The following is a 23907-nucleotide window of genomic DNA, read 5'->3' on the forward strand; positions in this document are numbered from 1 at the left end:
CAAGACTGTGCACTCAATTTGCTTACTAAATCACAATCTGTCTTACATCACTGCACCCTTCAGTAAGAGTGATAGATTTGGTGAGTGGGAAGTAACTATACTGCCACTCATCTCAGACATTTCATACTTGCAGAACTGCAGTGCGAAAGGTGGGAGGTAGGGTGGGTGGGAGGGAGGTAGGAGGGAAGTCAGTATGGAACTGATGTAGCAGAAAATCAGTTTGTAAAGTAAACACCACTTGGTGTTAGGCTCATACTCACCCAGTTTATGGACTGCAGTTGTTCTTGTTGTTGTTATTGTCAGTCCGAATGGGGTTTGATGCAGTTCTCCACTCTGGTCTACCTTGTGCAAGCATCCTTGGCTCTCTGTAACCATTATTAAATTCATTATCATGTGTTTAAATCTGGTAGGAGGCATACAGTAATGATTGTAACACAGTACCACATGGAATGACTTCAGCGCAGTCACCACCAGCAACTTCTGTGCAAATGACTGGTCAGAGAATTCTGTACTGCCTTCACAGAGTGAATAAAAGTACTTGTTTCTCATGAGGTACTGCAGTGCTGGAAGTTAAGCCGCATCCTGTTAGCAACTGACACAAGCTGAGTGGACCAAAATCCATTTAGTTCACTTTCAGAGGACTAATTCCAGACCACTGCTGTAGCCCCTCAATGAGCTATGGACATATGTGGACGTGTTTAGTCAGATGTTTTTACCTATTTTTCCACTTTTTGTTTCCATTTTAATTTCTTGTATTTCCTTTGTTTTGACTGCCATTGGGACCCTAGTTGTTGGGCTGCCCCAGTCCAATTATGCTCTTACTCAAGTCACTACTTGACAAAAAATTCTTATTTGCAGTTTCCTCTTTATTGGATGTGTTCACATTAGTCACATTGTGTTGCTGCTGTCATAATATCAGCTTCCATCCCTGTTAGCCATGACCACAGAGATATGCATGGCCAAAATACAAAGTTGCTTCAAAATTGTCCACAGCAACTGCTCTAACAGCTTCCCAATTAAATGTTCGAGTATACCAAAATGGGATAATGATGCATTGCCTGTAGTTCTGTCAAACTGTGCTCTTACAGATTACTTTAAAGACTTCAGTTTTGAAATTTCCTTTCCCCTCCAAGTGATGTAGGACTTGCCTTATGCATGTCAAGGAATCCAAATTTACACTGCAGTTGGATTTTGTGTAAATGTTACATTAGTTTCTTGTAAAAGTTGTAACAGCAGTCCCTGACAGGAATGCCTGATGTTAAGTCATCAGTACTGAGTACCACACTTGTTGATGATAGTTTTGTTGGTTAAGCTGTGTATCCAAATTGGCATATAGTTCCTTTAGTTGCTGGATATAAAATTTTCCAATTGTTTAAACTCCCACACCTTTATGCTGGTTCTTCATGCTGTCATTGTTGCTCTCTGCAGTGTTGCTATGAACATGTGCTAGGCTGTTACAGTATTTGTGATTTATGATGCCATATATCATTGCTACCAATGTCACATAGTACACTTCAAGACACCTACACTATCTTCTTTGTAAATTAGATATACTTTTCTGCATATCACCTTAACACTGTCCACAGTATGAAGTGGCTTCCACTAGTCATTCACTATGAAACACACAAGTCTCACTTGTTCTGTGTGTACAGGTACAAATCAGTGAGGCTGATACACTGATGCCAGTTGCCACCGATGCATTTTTACAGGAGAATGCCATCAATAGCGATTTGGATGCCTACAGTGCTATATTTCAATCACATTGCAGTCTGCTGTAGCAGTGTGAACAACAAGAGCTATTCAGTGTAGTTTGGGGGCTAACTGAGCATGTGCTAATAAACACAAAATACATAGAAAATAACTATCCAAACCCTAACCAACAATGTACCTTGAACAAACTGCTTGCATCTGTAAGAAGCTCCCTAACAGGGTAGTGTGACTCAATTGAAATGAAAACTTATGTGCTGGCCACGCATGTTAAGTATCTGTGGGCATACCCTCGACACATTAAACCTCCTTACCACTGGGGCAGCTATTAGCATGTTGGAATCCAAAATATGAACTTTGATGAAGAATTACTCTAACACAACAACACTCTGGAACAGGTTAGTACACCCCTAAATAGAAAAAGCTCATAAAATCATAATGTATTGTTGAGGCCAGTGTCCTCCAGTTTTGTAGGTATGCAGTCATTACAGTACTTGCAGATAGTTTAAAGTGTTTCGATCAGGATTCTCGGTATTCATGTGGCCTTTATGGCTTCCTATCAACATCACACTACTAATACAAAAGAAAGTGAGTCACATAGTTGTAAGCAGCCACAACTCTGCTACACTACATGGCATGTCATTTGCGACGTGTGCTACGTGAACTGCTGTGGCTCATCACTTTGGGATCTGCTGGTTCTCAGTAACTTGAAATCCAATGGAGACACTATCAGAATTGTACATGACATAATTTCTCTATCTCCTAACTGTGACAGTCTGTAATTTTATAATGGCCTCTTATTCCTTTCCCCTTTCATGAGGGGTGTTCATTCCAGCAAACTAAGCTGTACCATTATTTCGGTCACTGGCAGTGTCCTTACACCAGCCTCCAAACACCAATGTTGCCTTGCTTTTTGTGGGCACCTTTGTCCTTCTCTGTGACAGTGGCTGTATATGGCAGCTGTAATGAATTCAGACAATTAAAATTAAAATATTTTGTGGTTCTTCACTTGGATCATTATGCAGTTTTCATCAATCTCACTTTTATAAAATTCCACATGTATGTACATGCCACAGCACCTGATTCCTTATCTCCATCACTATTTTAATTTAGCAACTTCTTGACATTAAAATGAGCATGTGCAGTGAGAAGACAACCACTGCCACATATCAAGATGTTTGATTTACACTCAAATTCTGTTGATGTAAAGTTATTCAGCTTCTTAATATTTTTACAGATGCCGCAGAAGTTGAGGATGGAGGAGCTGTTGGCAGGTGAGATATTTGCTTTCTTCAGTAGCTTAATTACACATTAAAGTTACGACTTTAATATTTTATTATGTGGTACTTTATTTTTCATCTTTTTCTTTGACATTAATATTCCATTGGTGGTGTGCTAAATAATTTTTGTGAAACAGTTTTTAAAAACTCTATACTATAACTTAACACTGGATGTTAATTATGTCATACATAATTCATACTGAAAATTGGCGGTGTTATTGTAACTACGAAAGATTGGTTACAAATGTGCAGTTGCATTGAAAATGTGTACTGTGGTAAATTGTGAGGGAAATGTGGTCAAAGAGAAAAAAGACAAATTTTTAAGTACCAAATTGACATTTAGAAATTTGTCATTGTAATGTTAAGCAAACATTACAAATAGGCACACTACGATAAGTAGTAATGAATTTTGCCACCTGACTGATGTGTGAAATAGCCTGACCCATCTGGGTGCCACAGTTACTCTCAATCCCCCGCCTGCCAAGAGTGTTGTTGACTACCCGGTGACAACATGCTACTGAGTACAAGGTGGCTGACTTGTTGGTGGCTTCACAACTTGTGTACTGCATTCTCGAGACCCATCTCATACTCCTCTCGCCCCCTCTACTCCCATACCAGCTTCCCTAATTTGAAAATTTTGGAGTTCCCCTTAACTTAAGTTTCACAATCCTTCCCTCAGTACTAGCCTGTACCTGTACCTGTACCTGTACCTGTACCTCCTATGTTACACCCTCTGCCACCCCATCACCTCTATGACATTTGCATTAAATCTGTCCACCACAACTCCTCACGCAGTTGGCCTGCAGGTTTATGACAATTTATCTGGTTGGCAGAGGGACAGAACGCAACAATGTAATTCCTGGCTTAGCCTTTTACTGCTTATTTCCAGATTAACCCTTTCATGGCCAATCGAACGTCTTAGGCTGATGCATAACACTGTAGTTTTTCTTAAAAGTTAAGAAAGTCAGACTATACATACTGGAGACTTAAATCATCATAAATAATATAATTTGTTTCGCTGTTCACTTCAGTCTGTTAGGATAACTTTCTGGATCCACAACTGTAGAAATCAACTGGTTTTGTAGCAAAAAGCCATGTTCAAAGTGTATTTTCACTCCAAAGGAAGTATGTCAAGATCATTGAACAGAGAGCAGAGAAGATGAAACCTGAGGGTGCAAGATCAGATGAAAAGGGTGGGTGCAAAATGACTTCTCAACCCAGTTGTTCTATAGTGTTTGTTGCCAGTCTAGCAGAATGCTGGTGACTGTTACTGTGGAATAGCACCACTTCACACAGTCTTCCTGGATGTTTTTCTGGAACTATATCTGCAAGATGTCTGTTGTTGACAATAAATACCAACAGGAAAGTTTCACCTCATGCAAGCAACTCGTAGTACACCACATGGTCACCTACATCTAAATCTACATGATTACTCTGCAATTCACATTTAAGTGCTTGGCAAAGGGTTCATCCAACCACAATCATACTATCTCTCTACCATTCCACTCCTTAACAGCGCATGGCAAAAATGAACACCTAAACCTTTCTATTGGAGCTCTGATTTCTCTTATTTTATTTTGATGATCGTTCCTACCTATGTAGATTGGTCTCAACAAAATATTTTCGCTTTCAGAAGAGAAAGTTGGTGATTGAAAATTCATAAATAGAACTCGCCGCAATGAAAAACGTCTTTGTTTTAATGACTTCCATCCCAACTCGCATATCATATCTGCTATACTCTCTCCCCTATTACGTGATAATACAAAACGAGCTGCCCTTTTTTGCACCCTTTCGATGTCCTCCATCAATCCCACCTGGTAAGGCTCCCACACCCCGCAGCAATATTCTAACACCGGACCTCTGCACAATATCCATAACATTATCTTGTGTGGATGCTCAAATGTCTATGTGGCACTGCTGCTCTGTTTGGACTAAAGCATTCCTTTCCGTTCTTTCTCTTACATTAGCATAAAAACAAAATTTCTAGTCATCAGTAACAATACAGGTTAGAAATGGTCAGTGGTATTCACCCACTAATCAAGAACAAGCAAGAGGGTAATGTACATACGGCCAACCACTGATTTATATGGTTTGGCATGTGGTACCCGTATGATTTATTGCTGAACCTTCTCCTTTGTATTCAAATGCTGCACAGTGACGGAATGGTCATACTTCATCACATTTTCTGGTTCTTGAGTGCAATGATGTGCATCATCGTGGATTAATGCATCCAGACGATCTTCATCAAATGCTGAAGGTCTTTCTGAAAATGGAGGGTCAATAATGTCAAAACACTCATCCTTTAAATTAGAATATCTTTCCTTGCCATGCTCTGTCCCATGGCATTATCCCCATACATGGTGAAAACGTTACCATTGAAACCACATATTCATAAACTCCACTGTTCTCATTTTGCCGACTTAGCCATTTTAAATTAAAATGTAGCAGTGCTTTGTGTCAACATAATATTCATAGAATGACAATTTACCTAAAAGAATGTGTCCACATTAAGTGAGAACAAGGTAATGTACTTCGTAAAAATGGTGGAAAAGACAACTGTATCCTTTGATCCCTAGGCATATGAACTTGTCTTAGATCACATGTAATGCCCCCAACAACACAAAACACAATGATGGGAAAGGCTGACTTAAAGCATACATTGTGTGCTCACTCTTACATTATTGGTATCGGCTGCATAAGTAACAATAACACAGTGCACAGTGTTCACTTAAGATGTCTCTCTGTTTTTGCTCCCAACATTTAATGTTCTAATGATGTACCAACATCATAATGCATTGATGGTGGGTGGTTTAAATAAAAAATATGTACAAATGAAATGAGCTTCGTGACAAGGCTGAAGATATATCGGTACATAGGACACTGCATAGAACTGTATGGAACATTGTAGATGTAACTGTAGATGTGCTCCAAGGAAGTGTGTGGGGCCCTTGATATTGATGTTTCATATTAATGACATCACAGACATTCTTCTTCTTTTTGTTTTTCTGTTTGGGGTATCTAATGACCACATACTAATTTCAATGCTTCCTCCTTTGTTCTTCTTCCAGGTTTCCTTCGTCTTCACTATCTATCCTTTTTTCTTCCTCAGACCATTCTGACCCTGTCTTCCTCTTCTTCTTCCTGCCTTGGAATGCTTCCATTTGCAACACTTTCTTCTTGAAATCCTATCATTCTGCTGGGTCTTTTTCTTGTATTTCTTTCCAAATCTTTCCTAACTACTTGAATCTGTCCTGTTGTTGACATCTTGTCCCAAAGATGCTTAACAATCTGCTCATGGATTTCCTAGCAGCCTGAGTATTTTTCAAATGATTCTTAATTCTAGGACTTGAAGTTTGTGTAACTCATAATTCAACATTAAACATTCACTTGCATAGAGACATTCTGGTTTTACTACTGTGCTGTAGTGCTGTATTTTCAAATTTTTAGACACACACACCTTGTTGTAAATGTTCATGTTTATATCATATGCTTTCTCCATTTTACATACTATTTTGTCTACAGCTAATATTTTTGAAGCCATTGCCTTGAATCTTTCCTCCCAAATATTTAAATTTATAAACCCTCTTTATCAGTTCATTACCTGTTACTAGGATTTCTGGGTCATTTTTTTATGTTTGCCCTAAAACATTTTTCCTACAGAAACTTTTAAAGCTGCTTTGTTACGTATTCCATCTAAGAGGTTGATTTGTATTTCTGAATTTGTTATATTTTTATAAAGAATGGCATAATCATTTGCAAATACTAGACACTGAATTTCAGTATCTCTTTTTCCTGAAGTCTCCAGTCTCATTGTGACAGCTTATGTTCTTTGCCTTTTGTTTCAATTATCTTACTATTTCCTCTAAGATGCAGTTGAGGTGGCGTGGAAACATGTTGTCACCCTGCATTTCACCTGTTATTTTGAGTGCCTTAGGTGTTTCACACCAAAACTTTATTTATGCTTCAGTGTGTGGGTGTTTCACGAATAAGGTTTGCTAGTTTAGTGTAATGCCAAGTTCTTGAGTCACTTTACCCACTGTTTACCTGTCAATCAAATGCTTTTCTAAAACCTGTAAATGTTAAAACTATGTCTTAAAATTCGTATGGACTAAAAGTTGAAATTCTGTTCTGAGCCAGATTCGATCTTTCTAAATCCACTTTGATATTCTCCCAAATGGCTGTCAAGTGTTACTTCTACCTTGTTTAGTAATATTGTTAAAAATATAATACAGCCCACTGGCAACAGATACATACCTGTGCAATTATTTAGATAATGCCTATGACTTTTTTGTGCACAGGATGGATAGGAGCCACTTTCCAGTCTTCTGGAATATTTTCAGTTTCCCATATTTCTTCAGACATAATCTGAAGGTTAGTTGTCATTTCTGCTTGACACCAGTTATGGTTGAGATGATTTTATTTCTTCTCCACTGGCTTTGTTGTTTTTCAGGGTTTTTGTTTGTTTGGTTATTTGTTTGTTTGCTGTAGGTGGTAGATCTGCTTCCATGTTTTCCTCAAATATCTGGAAATTCTAGGTAACAATTCAGTTATCTACAGTTCAAAAATTGATCAAAGTACTTTCTTAGTAATTTACATGTGTGGTTATTGCTTAGACCTATTTTACCATTTTTGTCTCTGATGTAAATACATTGGAGCATGATAGCCCTTTTTGAATAAAACCATGACTGTATGTATGAGAGCATTTTTTCTGCTGTAGTACACAGTGATTCTTTTTTATCACTAATTATGATGCTCGTGTCATCTGCAAATAGTAGAATTTTGGCTGGGCTGTCTGGAGCCTGTATGTCATTGATATAAACTAGAAATAACAATGGGCCCAGAATGCTGCCCTGAGAAACAACTATTTAAATTTGTTTTGGTTCAGATATGGGTTTAAAATTGTGAAGATTCTTGGATGACCTCAGCTCAACAACTTGTGACCTGTTTTGCAGATAGGATTCAAACCAATTTTTAACGGTACCCCTGATGCATATTGCTTCAAGTTTCCCTAGTAATATTACATTGTTCACAGTATTGAAGGCTTTGGCTAAATCTAGATTAATTCCAACAACCTGTTTATTTGACTCAAAATTTCTTACTATTTCTGTGCAATATGGCTGTTTCTGTACTGTGCCATGTTGACTGTTATTTATTGTTGTTGTTGTTGTGGTCTTCAGTCCTGAGACTGGTTTGATGCAGCTCTCCATGCTACTCTATCCTGTGCAAGCTTTTTCATCTCCCAGTACCTATTGCAACCTACATCCTTCTGAATCTGCTTAGTGTATTCATCTCTTGGTCTCCCTCTACGATTTTTACCCTCCACGCTGCCCTCCAATACTAAATTGGTGATCCCTTGATGCCTCAGAACATGTCCTACCAACTGATCCCTTCTTCTAGTCAAGTTGTGCCACAAACTTCTCTTCTCCCCAATCCTATTCAATACTTCCTCATTAGTTATGTGATCTACCCATCTAATCTTCAGCATTCTTCTGTAGCACCACATTTCGAAAGCTTCTATTCTCTTCTTGTCCAAACTATTATTTATTAGTTTATGTTTTTCTAGATATTTTGTAACCCTGATTTTCATAAATTCCTCAAGTATTTTGGAGAAGTATGGGAGGAGAGATATAGGTTGGTAATTTTCTATTTTATGTCTGTCACCATTTTTGTGTAGAGTTATCACTTTAGAGATTTTATTTTATCCGGAAATATCTCTTCACTAAGGGACAAGTTTGCTATGTGCTCTATAGGTTCGACAACACGTGGAGCAATTTTTTAATTATTGATACAGGTACATCATCCAAACCAGAGGACAATTTGGATTTCAAGCATTTAATGACTTTTAGAACTTAATGCTCGTCTGATGGGATTGCCATCATGCTGGTATTTACCATTGGAGACATCACTGTTAATTGTTGCTTAAAGTAAGGGGAATATTAACAAAATAATTGTTTACATTGTTTGCCATGGCGTTTTTTCTATGGGGATATTTTCATTATTTTTAAGATGGATTTCCTGTTCTTTAGTTTGACCCAAATTTTTTTCTTTTTTTTTACCTCATCATTCTGGACTTGTTACTAGCCTGCCTTATTAATCTATCATTACTTAATAATTTTGCTTTTGATATTACTTTGCGGTAAGTCTGTTTGTATGTTCTCACATACTCAACAAACTGCTGATCATGACATGTTTTTAACTTTAAACTTAGTAATATCATGGTTTCACTTGATGTTTTAATTCCGGATGTACTCCAGGTCCCTTTGGATCCAGATGATCTGTAACTCAAAAGCTTTTTTGGGAAGCACATTTCAAAGTATGCCATAAAAGTGGAAGCAAATGTATTGTAAGCATCTTTTGTGTTTGTTTGTGCCAAGACCTCTGGCCAAACTGCATTTTTAACATTATTTTTGAACTGATTACAATTTTCAGTAGAGAAAAATCGTTTGTACTCCTTTTTATTTTCCCCTCCTTGGGAGTTGCAGTGAGATTAAAGGTTAGTGCATTATGCTCTGATAATCCTATATTCACATTTGTAACTGCAACTTCATGTGTGACCACATTTGAGAAGATGTTATTTATTAGGCTTTCACTGGAATCTGTTGTTCTAGTGGGAGCTGATACGTGGGGAAACAAGTTGAAGCTTTTAGTATGTCTAAAAACTTGTATTTTACTGAACTCTGGACCAATAGATTAATATTAAAGTCACCACAAAGAATTATGGCAGAGTTCTCATTTGAGAAAAATGTCTAGCATTTCTTCCAAATTCTTAAGAGAGACTTCAGTATCTCCAGATGGTGATCTGCAAATTGCTGCAACAATTACTTTCTTTTCTATGATTAATGGTTTAGCCTCATATCTTAACTTAAATTTAAGCTTGGGATTTAGATAAATGCATACACCACCACCTTTGACATTTTGCCTATAGTACTGACTGGCAAGTTTATAATATGTGTGACCAAAAGGACTTAAACTATATCTGTACATTGTATAAGGCTCAGTCACAACTTCTGTGCATGTCTATGACAGGTGGGGTGGGCAGCCTATCAAGTTAGGCTGTGGTCTCCTGATCTCACATTTTGTGCTCGCTTACTCAGTTGTGCAGGACTCTGACACTTGTCTCACTCCTCTGTCAACACAGCTTCCCTTTCATGTCGTTTGTCCCCTAACACTGCAGTCAGGTGTCATGTGGTGTAATTATTTAATACAATGATGTATTATATTCTGTACCTTATCTTCTATACTTCTTCTCAAACTCTGTTATAATTACTTTAAAATTCAAAATTGATGCCTTTGACGCATCACATTTATATAAATAACTTACTATGTCACTTTTGACTTAACAAATTATTTATTCCCTTCATCATCACACTCATGAACTACACTAAAAGATCACCTTCATTCAGTATAAAAGAGACACTCACAATAATTTTGAAGGTTCCTCTTCTGTGTCTCACAACATACATCAGTTGTTGAAATAACTCCTTCGGCAGCCTATTGCTTTACAGGACAGTGTGGTGACCCCACAGAATACTTATTTTAACACATGTAGTTTGGCACCCAAAGCTGCTGCGATAGCTGTACAGTGCTGAAGGTGCATATTGTCCCCTGATGTAAGTCACCACACACAAAATAGAAATAACACTAATGAACAATATCTGTACATTTATGTTTGACATGTTGTTTTCTATTGCTCTTTTCATAATGTGTACACAAAACTTCTTTCAAAATGGCATTCATTGATAAGAAGTCATTGATATGTGCATCTCTCCTCTGGAGTGGTACATACAAGCACAGTCTGTGAACATGGTGCCCAGTGAACACAGTCCAAAGTTTTTTAAATTTTTTTTCCTATATGCCATGAATGTGGATTTCTTTTTGTAACTATGGCTTCTGAGATTGGTTATAGCCTCAGTACATCATTGTCCATGATAAAATACGCAAATTTACCCTCAATCGCAGCCATAATTTAAGAGCATGTCACTAAAGTGAACATAAAGTACTTGAAAGATGTTTTCTCTCTGTGTGTACAATAGTATCCAGTGCAGAACAACAGCGGCTACGGTCACCAGAGGCTGGACCCAGTACTGCAGGTGCAGCGAAGTCACCTGGTGAGTAAGAGTAAGAGCCCACTGTGGCAGGCTTACATTCCTGCTCTGTACACTAGAGAATCAAATGTATCTGGACACCTATTAGTGGACATTAAGATTTTGTGTTCTCCTTTGAGGACTTGAACTCTTCTGGGGACACTTTGACATTTCGAAATCTCTGTGGGTGGATGCCATCCCATTCTTCCTAGATAGCTGATACCAGACAAGGTAGAAATATTGGACACAGGGTATGGAGTGAAAATGCCATTTATAACTAATCCCTAAGACGATCCATTGCTTTCAGGTTGGAACATCGGCAGGCAAGCCTTCTTCAGGAATGCCACTGGTTATAAGCCTTTGCCTAACAATGCTGATCCATGAGAGGTACAAGTGTTGAGCTGATCAAATCGGTCGTTGTCTGTGAATTGTTCCTCTGCTGTGTATTGTACACAATACTGTCAAATATGTACTTACCCTTCTGCATTTATCATATCCTGAAGTACAATAAGGGGAGAACAAGTTAAAGAGGAGAAATTGCATATTGTTACACTGCCTGCTCTGCACTGCATTGTTGGCAGTAGAGTTAATGGCGGATAATGTTCACTGAGTAGTCACTCTATTCAAATTCTTCCGTCAGATACCCACGGAGTATAGCACTGTTTGTCACTCCAAATCTCGTTTCCACTCATCCACTCAACAGCAGTCATGGGTTTTTATGCTACAGTCAGTGTGACTTTATGTTGAACAGAAATGTTGTTTCCAGAAGCTGCTCAGCCACTGTAACCAGTTTTTCTAACTCCCTGTACACAGCCATTTCCTTAGCGGGCTCCTAGCTGCACTTCAAAACTGAAGAGTGACTGCAGCAGCTAACTGCAAGCTGGTTTTTACTATTTCCTACCACAATGATAGAAGCACTTGTCCATCAGCATACTGTGTGTGCCTGGACTTCATGTAGCATTGGTTGTTCCTTCACATTTTCACTTAACTGTCACATCGCTGACAGCTGACTTGGGCAAGTTTGGAAGGGCTGAAATTCATCCCTGTGTTAATTATTCAGGTGTAATGCAAAGAAAAGTCCATGTTCAGTGTACTCAGATCCCTGACTGATGAATTCTGCTTACAAAACAGTATTACCTGCCACTTCCTATAATATGTATGATGGCAGTATCTGTTGCCGAAAGAACAATTGCCATGGATAACCATGCAGCTTTGCTAGAAATGAAATGATGATTAAATGGATGGAGCGTCTGCCATGTAAGCAGGAGATCCCGGGTTTGAGTCCCGGTCGGGCCACACATTTTCAACATTTCCCCAATGAAGTACATCACCGCCTGTTTGCAGCTAGGGTGTCCATTTAATTATCATTTCACTTCCTATAATAGTTGCTCCACCTCTCATTGAATTAAAATGCTCAGTTGCCCGTTACATAAGGGTGCCCAGGTATTTTGATTGGATAGTGGGTTTATAGTTCTTATCTATGTGATTTCTGCAACCCCTTAGTCAGTCCACCATACACAATTTAATTAGAATCCAGAAATCACAATATATTTTAATATATTTATGTTTTTGAATATTGAGGACTTTGATTTGGGGCGAGTATTTACTGACTTACAGAAATACAAAGTTTACCTATATAGCTGTGGAAATATGTGTGCTGAGAATTACAGGGAGGGAAAAGGAAACAGAAAAATGGACAGGAACAGGCAGGAGTAGGAGACGTAGTGGGGAGGTAGTGGAGATGAGTGACAAATGTAGTGATGGAGTGAGTGACAGATAGGATAAGACAATTACATGCTCCTATCCTAGAGAGGTGAGTGGGGGGAACATTGAGGTGACAGTCTGGTGAGAGGCATTGAGTGGATATCAGGCTACATGGACTACAAGCTGCAATGCCTGTAGCTTGAGACCAGAATACCAGGAGAAGCCAGGGAAGAGGCTTAATCAAACAGTGGTACTCCAATGAATGAATGAATGAATGATGTGAGTAGAAGAAACAGAGGATGATTTGTATTTCAAAACTGAACCTTTTTGTACAACCTATTATGGTAGTAACTTAAATGGAAATATTTGGGTGTGAATCTAGTTTATAAATGGTCATAGCTGATGCGTTCAGTACTACCATAAGTTATTTGATACTAACATTTTCAGGGGCTCCCTTAACCTTTCTGTGGTCAATCAGACATAAAGGTCCTGCCAAAATGTTTGTTTCAGAATCTGCATAACCATAGGAATGTCCCATTTCATTGTGTACTGTGATCTGTTGTTCAGTTTATGTACAATTAGAACCCAGAAGCTGACAGGTGATGCTAGAATGTGTTTTTTTCTTTGTTGGTACAGAAGTGAGTACAGTATGTTTTGTAGAAGGAGCTTCCTATCTTTGGCTTAATTGTGGATGGCAAAGACAGTGTAGATATTATTTATCTTTGTTACATTATTTGCTAGGTATATACTATTTGACATGTATTTTCACTGATAACCCATTCTTGAAGAAAACTGATGTCTGTGTCTTGTAACTAAAATTAATGCATGTCTTTATTAATGAAAATCATATCAAAATCGTGACTGTAGTTGGAAATCTACCACCACAAATGTACAGATACTGTTCTCTTGATGTACTGTTTTTCTTCTTTCTCATGAGATAGTGTACTGGAGACATTTGTTTTCTTTTCCTTATTTTGTCTTGAATGTCTCAATAGTTTCTTGGAATTAATTGTTTACAATTATTTATGGAGCTGTCTTTTGAATTACGGGGAGGGTGGTTATGAAGAATACAGTCAGCAGAAATAAGGTTTCTATGATCTACTTTATAACATATGAAAGCTGATCACCTCTGAAATGAAGGTGCTGGGAGTGTATAGTAGAGTGAAAACAACTGAAGCATGTGGGATGAATGTGTCAATGCTTTTGGAGAGAATGGCTGATAATACAGTATCACTTCCTCTTCACTAGATTTGTCTCTGGTGCCAGTACCTTTGTTCATAAAATATTTCCCATCAAGACTTTCACTACAGTTTGATCCCAGACCAATCTGTTCATCTTTCTGCCTCACCTCTCTACAGGGAGTCCAGCAGGGAGCTGCCTTGCCCCATCTGCCACCCACACTCGTGGTCATATGTCCCACCTAATGTGGATGATCCATGCACAAGGAGAGAGATGTGCTCAGGTAGCCATGAACATTAGAACTTCATTGCAACACAGAAGGCACATGATAATGTTGGGCAAGTGAAACAGCTTCCAAGTGCAAGCAACATAAAAATACTCCTGATATGCTGTAAGGTTGTCACTAATATGAGCTAAGCTGAGCACTGCAAGCTGCACTGATGATGTCCTAGATTCCAATGTTGCTGTGCTCAGAGGAAAAGTCTTGACTGTAACAGCAGCCAAAAGTATGAACTGTCATCCCCATGGAGGAGATGGCAGTGTCAACCATGAGGCACACACCTGGAAGAAAAATACAGAAATTGGGCCAAGACATCAGTAAGGAGGTATGATGATGTGGAATGGTGCAGGCAGAAAGATACCAGGATGAAAGAAAGAAGTGCCACAAGGCATTTGAACACGGAGCAAAACCATTCAAACACTATGCAGAAGCACTTGAACACAGAGATGAAGGCTACCTAATGGATGACAAGACACTGGTAAAAAGCTTCCAGAGACACAAAAGGAATTATAAAAGCACTAGAAGAGAGATGTTCCTGAGTGGACAAGAGGAAGAGTGTTTCATTGTGGCACAGATGGTACATGCCAACATGAAGCAAATGAAACAACTTTCTGATGAAGGCAAGGAAGAGAATGCCCTGATGCATGAAAAGATTGCCACTAATATGAAAACTATTCTTGAAGCTTCCAGTTGAGCACTCTGTCTGTAACAACTGACAAACACTGCTGTAGGTAGCACTGGCAATGCCAATATTGTGGGCCGCATTCTTATTAATATAGTCATGCATTCCAAAGTAGATAGTTGATGTCGAGTCTGGAACTTGGGTTGGCTAGTGAGCCACTGCACATTCCCCTACAAAGGCTATGTAGTGGAGAAATACTGTTAAGTTGTCCAGTGTCGCATGGCTCCAGGGTGGAAACCGTGCAGTGGCTGTCATTGGCAAGATCCGCTGCACTGAGGGTGAGTTTCAGTTTCAAGCCTGTTCAGATGCCAGCAACTGACATACCTCTGTTCTGTGGCATAAGGCAGAATTGTAAAACACCAGCCAGATGCTACTCCACCCACTTCCACCTCATTCCTATTATGTCTCCTAATCCATCCTGTTCCCATACGCATCAGATTTTCTTTCTGTCTCACCTCTACAAAAAATCCACCTGAGAAATAATCTGCCTCACCTGCCACTCATTCTCCTCACTACTTGTACCCATCTGTAAGTAAAGAAAGGAGTGTTACATTGAATGTGTTTGATGTGGCATTATTACTGCACAAACAGCAAAAATGTGGTAAGTGATAAACATTTTTGCTATTACTTTCTGTGGGGTATCTGTGAGAGAAATTCATCATAATTTAAAATTATTGGTGAAGTTTTCTGCAAAACACCAAGTGCTCTCATTGCCAAATACTGGATGAATATAATGTCGGTACATGAATGCAAGTAGTGAAGGTGCATAAACAAGCTTACACACAGTTCCTAAATGTTAAACGTGACACTGTGTTTACTGTGTAACATAAGATTGTATGTTTTATTAATCAGATTTTAAAATTTGATCAATAATTATGTGAAATGATGACAATAAACATTTATTTGTCCCTGCCAGTCTTCAGATAGCAAGCGTGCAACCGGAATAAAGTTCTGGCTTTCTGGAACTCGGTAATATTGATGGTTGTTTATAATTGAGTAGATTAGATGCTCAATTATACACTGATCCGTACTTTTTCTAAAAGATAGAAACAATTGATTCTGTTCTTTATCAGGTCATGTTGAAACACACTTAGTTTATCACTAGTTTGTTTTACTTGTGCAGATAAAGTATTTATTATATTAACACGCAAATTCTTTTTTTGTCAATCAGGCCCTGCTGAGGAGGAAGGCACGCGCCCCATCGCTCAGGTGAGTGAAAGTAGTGGATGCACGTATGAGACTGGCAGAGCAAGTGTGATTTTCACCAGTAGCATATAAAGTTTGGTTCTGTGGCATGTAATGAACCCCACACTGCTTCCTGTCCTCCTCCCAGGGTGAGGACATATTTCATCAGCTCAGGGCTTTGAACCGTTAAAATACTTCCTCCTATTCTGAGCTACTCTGCACACTACCAACTTGCTTAATCAAATAAACTCCTTTATTAATATCCTATTCATCTCCATTTCAGTCTCATTGCATCTCCCATGGCAGTCTGTTTCCTGACATCACAAACTTTGCAACTTCTTTAGCACTGTTAACTGAAATGCTATCTCAAGTCTAAATTACCTGCTAAATGAACCAAAAAATATCTGAAAGACCACTCATATACTGGCTCTTAATTTAAAACAAGTAACTCTCTTTAATTATTAATGTCAAGTCATGTGTCATTGGTTAGTGTACAGAATCTTACTGACAGCTCGACTTCATCTTCGTTCTCCTGATGTAATGGCAGTTGTCATGATGCTGACAGTTCTAGGGGGAAGGCACATTGCTGAACAAGAATGAGACAGCAAGGAATAAACCCATGGACTGGTTGTTTGTGTTGCCATCATCATTTGTGAAAGTGGCATGGCTGGACCATGTAAAATTTGGGGATTCGTGTGGATGCTGATAACCACGCCATTGAGTGCCCCCTAACCAGGTATCATCATCATCATGATAGAATAAAACACTGAAATCATCATGAACTGTGAAGAACGATAAACTAATTATCGTTATCCCACCCTGCAGATATGCTGCATCAATTTCCACTAGATTTTGTGTGTTGTGGTTGGCAGGTGTTACTAGAGGAGGCCAAAATGCATGCGTTTTAACTCACGCAGGCTGGCGTGAGGTCTGGAACAGGACAAGGAAATTCGAATTTAGAAAAACTGACTTAGCTGGTGGAATACTTAACTTTAATCCATTAATGATGAACGTCTGTCTTGATGGTACATGATTCACAATATCAATAGTAACTGATATGGGCCCCTTGCTAGGTTGTAGCAAATGAGGTAGCTGAAGGCTATGCTAAACTATCGTCTCGGCAAATGAGAGCGTATTTTGTCAGTGAACCATCACTACAAAGACGGTTGTACAGCTGGGGCGAGTGCTAGGAAGTCTCTCTAGACCTGCCGTGTGGTGGCGCTCGGTCTGCAATCACTGATAGTGGCGACACGCGGGTCCGACGTATACTACCGGACCGCAGCCGATTTAAAGGCTACCACCTAGCAAGTGTGGTGTCTGGCGGTGACACCACATTATGCACAACAGAGAAGGGTATAAAAGTTTAAAGCCATCATTTGAATTAAAAAAAAAATAATAATCACTTTGTGGTGGTGACCATTGTTCATCGGTACTGTAGACATTGTGAGATGTACACCTTTACCAAAGCGATGTGTTACACCATAGTTGATACTCATTAAACATGACAATAAATATTCCTTAAAATTGACACTTATCACTTACTGTTGTCTAAAATGCTTACTGATTGCAGTTGGGAACTGAGATTTCTCCATTTTTGAGCAAATATCACAAACACAAATGACAGGTACTCGCAATTGCAAACACATTTCAAAGTACCTTTCTAGAATGATATCAGACTCATTCTCCTTCATACATTCATGGCCTATCCAACTTCCTAAACTCTTCTGAAAATACTTTCCTGCTTGTGAAATAACTACCAAGTAAACTACTTTGAGAGGTATACTTGTCATAGTGTTTGTTATGTTTGACAAGTGTTGATTAGTAATTCAATAAAACTACCTTAGTGTACTTAAGCACGTGCATCACAAATTGTGCAGTGTGATTTCAAAGTAACTGTTTAGTTACTTTTGTCATTAGGGATTTGCTTTCAGTAACATTAATATAGGTCTCTGGTATATTAAACAGAATTGAATGATCATTCTTGTGATATTTCAGATCTTACATTGACTTACTTGCCAGCTCCCATGACCATGGCAAACAGTCCTTTATCCAGTAAGTGGTTTCTTTTTCATACATCTTGTTGTTTAGGACCAATATGTGGCACAAATCATAAAGGTCAGGAATGTGTCAGATAAAATAAAATGTTTAAGAAACCAAAAAAGAGGAGCCATAAGTTTATGTAAATGCAGTCAAGAATGTAACACAGGAATGGCCGCTGAGGTGCCACCTCTCCATCTCTTTCCTCCTCCTCCTTCTTCCTAATCATGACATTATTCCAATGGAATATTAGTGGCCTTCAATCCAAAAAGATGACTTGCAGCTGCTCTTGGAATCGCAGCCTCTGCTAGTTCTCTGCCTGCAGGAAACAAAATTGCATCCTCCTGACTGATTTGAGCTTTTGTATTTCTTCCCAGTCTGCTTTGACTCCCTCTCTCCAAAGATGGCATTCCATATCGTAGGAGGAGAGAGGGGAGTCATGCTGCTCATATGGAAGGACGTTCAAAGTCAACATTTCTCCCTGACTACCCAGCTTGAAGCTATTCCTGTCCGTGTTTTACATTCCTCTCCTGAACTTTTCCATATGTACTGTTTACATCCCTCAGTCATTCCGTGTCATGGACACTCTTCATCCAGCTTACTGGCCAACTCCCTCACCCCTTTCTGCTGCTCGTTGACTGTAATGCACACCATTCTCTTTGGAAATCTCCCAGAACCTGACAGAGAGGTGCCCTCTAGGCTGAACTTCTGTCACCTTAACCTAATTTGCCTTATCGTGGGAGTACCCATCTTCCTTTTAACTACATGCACTCCTACCCATATCTGGAAATCTCCTGCACTGCCCAATTTGCCCATCATCTCATCACTGTCTCTAGTACGTACTCGAGCAACCATTTACCATTTGCTATCCATTTTCTGACTCCTACCCCACATATATGCACACCCAAATGGCAACTTTCTAGGGATGACTAGAGATTTACTGTTCCCTGGCACCCTTTGAGTAACATAATTTCTCCAGTTGTGATGGCCAGGTAGAGTATCTTACAAATGCCATCATTACCACCACACAATATTCCATTCTCGCCCTTCATCTTTACTGTGCCATGTCCCAGTGCCTTGATTGACTGAGCTATGTTGTGACTCAACTCACATGCAGAGATGTGTTCTCCATGTTTTTAACCATCATTCTATGATGGCAAACTGCATTCATTATGAACAGTTGCATGCACAGTGTCGTTGCACCCTTCAGGATAGCAAAAATCTAGCTAGATTTCCTTAACTAGTTCTTCTAACAGTTCCACTACCTCATCTGTTGTATGGGCCCTGCAGGACCAAGATCCATTGGGCTGCTATTCTGCGGAGATTTCAAGCTCCACCCACTATCATTCTGCCTTCCTCCACCAGAAACAAGTGGAGGCGGCTTGGGTAGTACCCTTATTTTGACAGATTAGCGAGTGCTACAAGCTGCCTTTAGTATGAGGGGGCGAGAACTTGCTCTCACTTCCTATCGATCCTCCAACACAGTGCTGGACGATGTTTGCATTCAGATGTTCCTAAACCTTTCTTTTGTGGGCAAGCACTTGCTCTTTCTTATGTACAACTGCATCTGGGCAGAGGGCGCCGTTTGCCAGATGCCAGCATAAAGACACTGTCATTCCCATACCCATACCCAAGCCCAGTACGGAAAAATACCTTCCTTCTAGTTACTGCCCCATTTCTCCCACAAGCTGTGTTTGCAAACTGATGAAACATGTAATTCATGCCTGGCTGGTATAGTGACTAGAGTGTGGCAATTCACTGACCACTGTACTGTGCGGATTTTGATCAGGCCGTCCTGCAGCTGACCATCTCATCACTTTGTCAACGTGTGTCGCGAATGGTTTTCTGTGGATATATCAGACACTGCCAGTGTTTTTAAATTTGCAGAATGCCTGAAACACCTTCTGAAGGATGGGTATTCTTGATCTCTCTACATGTGGCACTTCTGAGGCCACATGCCCCATGTCCTTCAGGTATTTTTAAAGTATTGATTTTTCAAGGAATGTTGGTACTGCCTTGTCAGACACCTTTACCAGGAAGTTGGTGTGCCTCAGGGTACTGTTTTGAGTGTGACCCTCTTTGCTATTGCCTTTAACCTTATTATGTCCTGTCTCCTGCAGGTCATCTCCAGCAATCTACTGTTGCTCACTTCTACCCTGTTACCCTCCCACACCTTGTCCCAGCTTCCTCCTTACCCCCACGTGATTGCCTGTTTAATCATGTGCAACTGCTCGCAGCCTGGCTTCAGCTGCCAGAGAGTGTGATCACGTGTGTGAGAGTTGCATTTGCGTGAGTATGTGAGTGTATGTTATCTATATATAACAGAGGCCTTGTTCACTGAGAGCTCACTTTCTTACAGTTTTTTTTTTCTTTTTTTTTTTTGTCGTGCCTGTGTGCTTTCCATGGTATTGTTAAATTCATTTCTGAAGAATTGTGATGGCTCGAGGCATTGAGGTGCTGAGGTAGGGGTCAGTGTACACTCATCAGCAAACAAACAATTGTGCCATATTAGACAAAAGCCTGGAAAGATCAGACCATTTGGCAATAGTGCCATAAAAACCAGACCAGGGATTGATCTCGGGGAGATGAGTGTCATTGGTGTGGTAAATGTGAGGTGTCTGATACTAACTCAGTATTCATGCTAGTGATCACTTACTTAACTGCATAGGTTATGGACCTGACTCTCGGAAGGTTCAAATCACTGACATAAGCACACTCTTAGCCTTAGTATATTTATTGGCATTCAGATTCTAAGTGCTCACTGTCTACCATTCAAGCAACTAAGAATGGAAGACCAGTTTTACCAACAAGTTTTTTGTTTTCCACTGCCACTCATATTCTTCATTTTGCAGCTTGAAAATATATCTCTGCATGATTTAGAATGAAGGTTATGGCCTCAAAATTACCTGCTCTTCCCAAATCCATTCTCCATGGTGAAATGATAGAAGCATTGCACGGTAACTTGAAGGTGCAGAGTTCAAAGCTACACATTTCCATTTTTTAATTGTTTTTGCAAATTCACTAGAAAGAGAGACAGATTTTTTTGACATTTATGCAAATAATGGAATTGTGTGTCTGAGTAATGAAATAGCTGCTCTTGTTGTGTATGGGCTTCACTCTGTTTCAGATACATTTATTAAACTACCTGTAGCTAAAGTCATGAAAGTTATAATGTTTTATGATAGAGAAAATAACCAACAACAAAAGCAACATTTGAAGAGCTCTTCTTAAAAGACAGAATGAAACATGATACCTTTAACAGTTCATGATAAGAAATATTACACACTACTACAACCACACTTAATACTTACCATCCTTAAATGTTTAAAGCAGTGGTTAAAATTTCCCAGAGTACTTTGACAAAGTGTGAACAAATAATGATGTACTTTTGCACCTACATACAGCCATTAAAGCTCTAATGAATGGGCAGGCAGCATTATCAAATTAGTTATCAACATTACTGGGTCAGCTACTTGTCAGAGAATATTAACTATAATCTATTAGATCTATTATGAACTACCAGAAAAAAGAATGCCAACAATTAAGCTTCCAGATGCATTTGAACTTGGATGCTGGCATCTTAAGTACTCACTTATGTGCCTTTACTGATGTAGATGTAGAATGGGTGCCAAGTTTGATATAATTATTTGAACACAAACCAGACCTCATGGCAAAGAATAGAAACAGTAAAACTAATGATTCACAGTATCATCCAGTTGCAGGCCTAGGTAAGCAAAGTGTTGCAACAAAACATTTGATCATATTCCATCAGATCTCATCTGTCACATGTGCCAAACTATAACTTCACTTTCCATTACAGTGCTTGTGTATAGTCCAGCACAATATCAACATTGTGAAGTGCGCTTCCACAAACATTTTTACAGCAAAAAGAGATCAAATTTCTTCACGGGGTTTACAATACTATTCAGGTTTTCATCACACAATGTTATTCTTGTATGGGAGTCCTAGTGTACTGCATATCGTGCTTGAAAACGGGAACAGGGAGAAGGGGAAGATAAGGAAGATGATGGCGAGGTGAGTTGCAGTCTTGTGTTAGACCATCATAGCAACAATAGTTTCGGGCACAGATCAGTGGAAGATGTCATGGAAGGCCTTAGAACATCACTGAGACCCTAATTACAAGTAACAGACATAAGAAATAAATGAATACACCTTTGGTTGTCGTTACTCATGCCCTGGCTCCAACTCAAACCATTAATGTTTGCTTGACTGTGATATTCCTCTGGTGCTGCTTGTGAGTGGATGACTGTAACGGAGGTATTGTCAGAGGTGTTAGTCATCAGAAATGGCATATTAGTCAAATGCTGATTTCTCTCTTGTCATGCTGATAAATGGCAAAAATGTTTAAGGAAATTTGGTTCAAATATGTGGCCTGTCCTCAGTGTAAGCTGTGCAAGGTTAAGCAAACGTCTGCAGTATGCAGATGATTTGGCTTTCCATCCATGCTTGTCACATATCTGGCAGAGTCGTGAATTTCTATGTATCCTGTGTTGACATGACAAATATTGAAGGGTAGTAACGTGCATTTTTAAAGCTATACAAATTCACCCCAAGGGTGACTATGGGAGTGGAAGTTGCCTGAGTATTGGGAACTTTGGATAAAATATCAACCTGTGTGATTGATGAATCTTTGGAATGTCAGAAGTCTACCCCTACTGTAAACAGAATTTTAAAAAATTTTGTTGAAGGAGGCACTATCAGCAGAATGCCTGGCTCAAGATACTGAGCACACAGCAGGATAACACATAGCTTGCCTGTAAGAGCCAACTAATCCCTCCCCTAGATACGAAGCAGTTGTAGTGAGTGACCAACTTCCCAGTTCCAATGATGCAGTTAGTTGAGGGCCAAGGAAAGCTGTACTGCACGCACTATGATCCACTATAAAACAGGAACTCAGTGAGGAAATGTTACACTGGCTGGCAGCCACAGAGCTACATCTGAATGCAATGTGAAAAAATGTATTTTTTCACAGATAAGTTGTCTTACCAAGACCAAACAGTAGTTTAGCAGCCGTGAGGGTCCAGACATAATGGCAAATAAGTGGTGACAACAGGTAGTACTAGCCGATTGTCGGTTTCCCCCGCCGGGGGCGTCGGTTTCCCCCGCCGGGGGCGTCGGTTTCCCCCGCCGGGGGCGTCGGTTTCCCCCGCCGGGGGCGTCGGTTTCCCCCGCCGGGGGCGTCGGTTTCCCCCGCCGGGGGCGTCGGTTTCCCCCGCCGGGGGCGTCGGTTTCCCCCGCCGGGGGCGTCGGTTTCCCCCGCCGGGGGCGTCGGTTTCCCCCGCCGGGGGCGTCGGTTTCCCCCGCCGGGGGCGTCGGTTTCCCCCGCCGGGGGCGTCGGTTTCCCCCGCCGGGGGCGTCGGTTTCCCCCGCCGGGGGCGTCGGTTTCCCCCGCCGGGGGCGTCGGTTTCCCCCGCCGGGGGCGTCGGTTTCCCCCGCCGGGGGCGTCGGTTTCCCCCGCCGGGGGCGTCGGTTTCCCCCGCCGGGGGCGTCGGTTTCCCCCGCCGGGGGCGTCGGTTTCCCCCGCCGGGGGCGTCGGTTTCCCCCGCCGGGGGCGTCGGTTTCCCCCGCCGGGGGCGTCGGTTTCCCCCGCCGGGGGCGTCGGTTTCCCCCGCCGGGGGCGTCGGTTTCCCCCGCCGGGGGCGTCGGTTTCCCCCGCCGGGGGCGTCGGTTTCCCCCGCCGGGGGCGTCGGTTTCCCCCGCCGGGGGCGTCGGTTTCCCCCGCCTCAGTAGCAGTCCGTATGCCCACAT

The 23907-nt window shown here is 40.5% G+C and overlaps 1 protein-coding gene across 1 annotated transcript; it reads right to left on the reverse strand.

The window, feature by feature from the left end:
- Positions 1–2583: 2583 nt before the first annotated feature.
- On the reverse strand, positions 2584–23907 carry LOC124595994 (proline-rich protein 2-like). The gene is made up of 2 exons (XM_047134981.1): positions 23224–23907; positions 2584–2667 (listed from the first exon to the last, which is right to left on the reverse strand). Exons 1-2 carry the CDS (start codon positions 23905–23907, stop codon positions 2584–2586), a joined length of 768 nt encoding a protein of 255 aa, XP_046990937.1.

Source organism: Schistocerca americana, chromosome 1 (assembly GCF_021461395.2).
Source record: "Schistocerca americana isolate TAMUIC-IGC-003095 chromosome 1, iqSchAmer2.1, whole genome shotgun sequence".
Taxonomy (NCBI): Eukaryota; Metazoa; Arthropoda; class Insecta; order Orthoptera; family Acrididae; genus Schistocerca; species Schistocerca americana.

Bases quoted from the DNA above. Each gene is read 5' to 3' on its own strand.
- LOC124595994 (XM_047134981.1), bottom strand. From the start codon at position 23,907: ATGTGGGCATACGGACTGCTACTGAGGCGGGGGAAACCGACGCCCCCG. The intron at 2,668-23,223 runs GCTAGTACTACC...AATTCATTACAG, and splicing joins GCGGGGGAAACCGACAATCG to CTGCCATATACAGCCACTGT.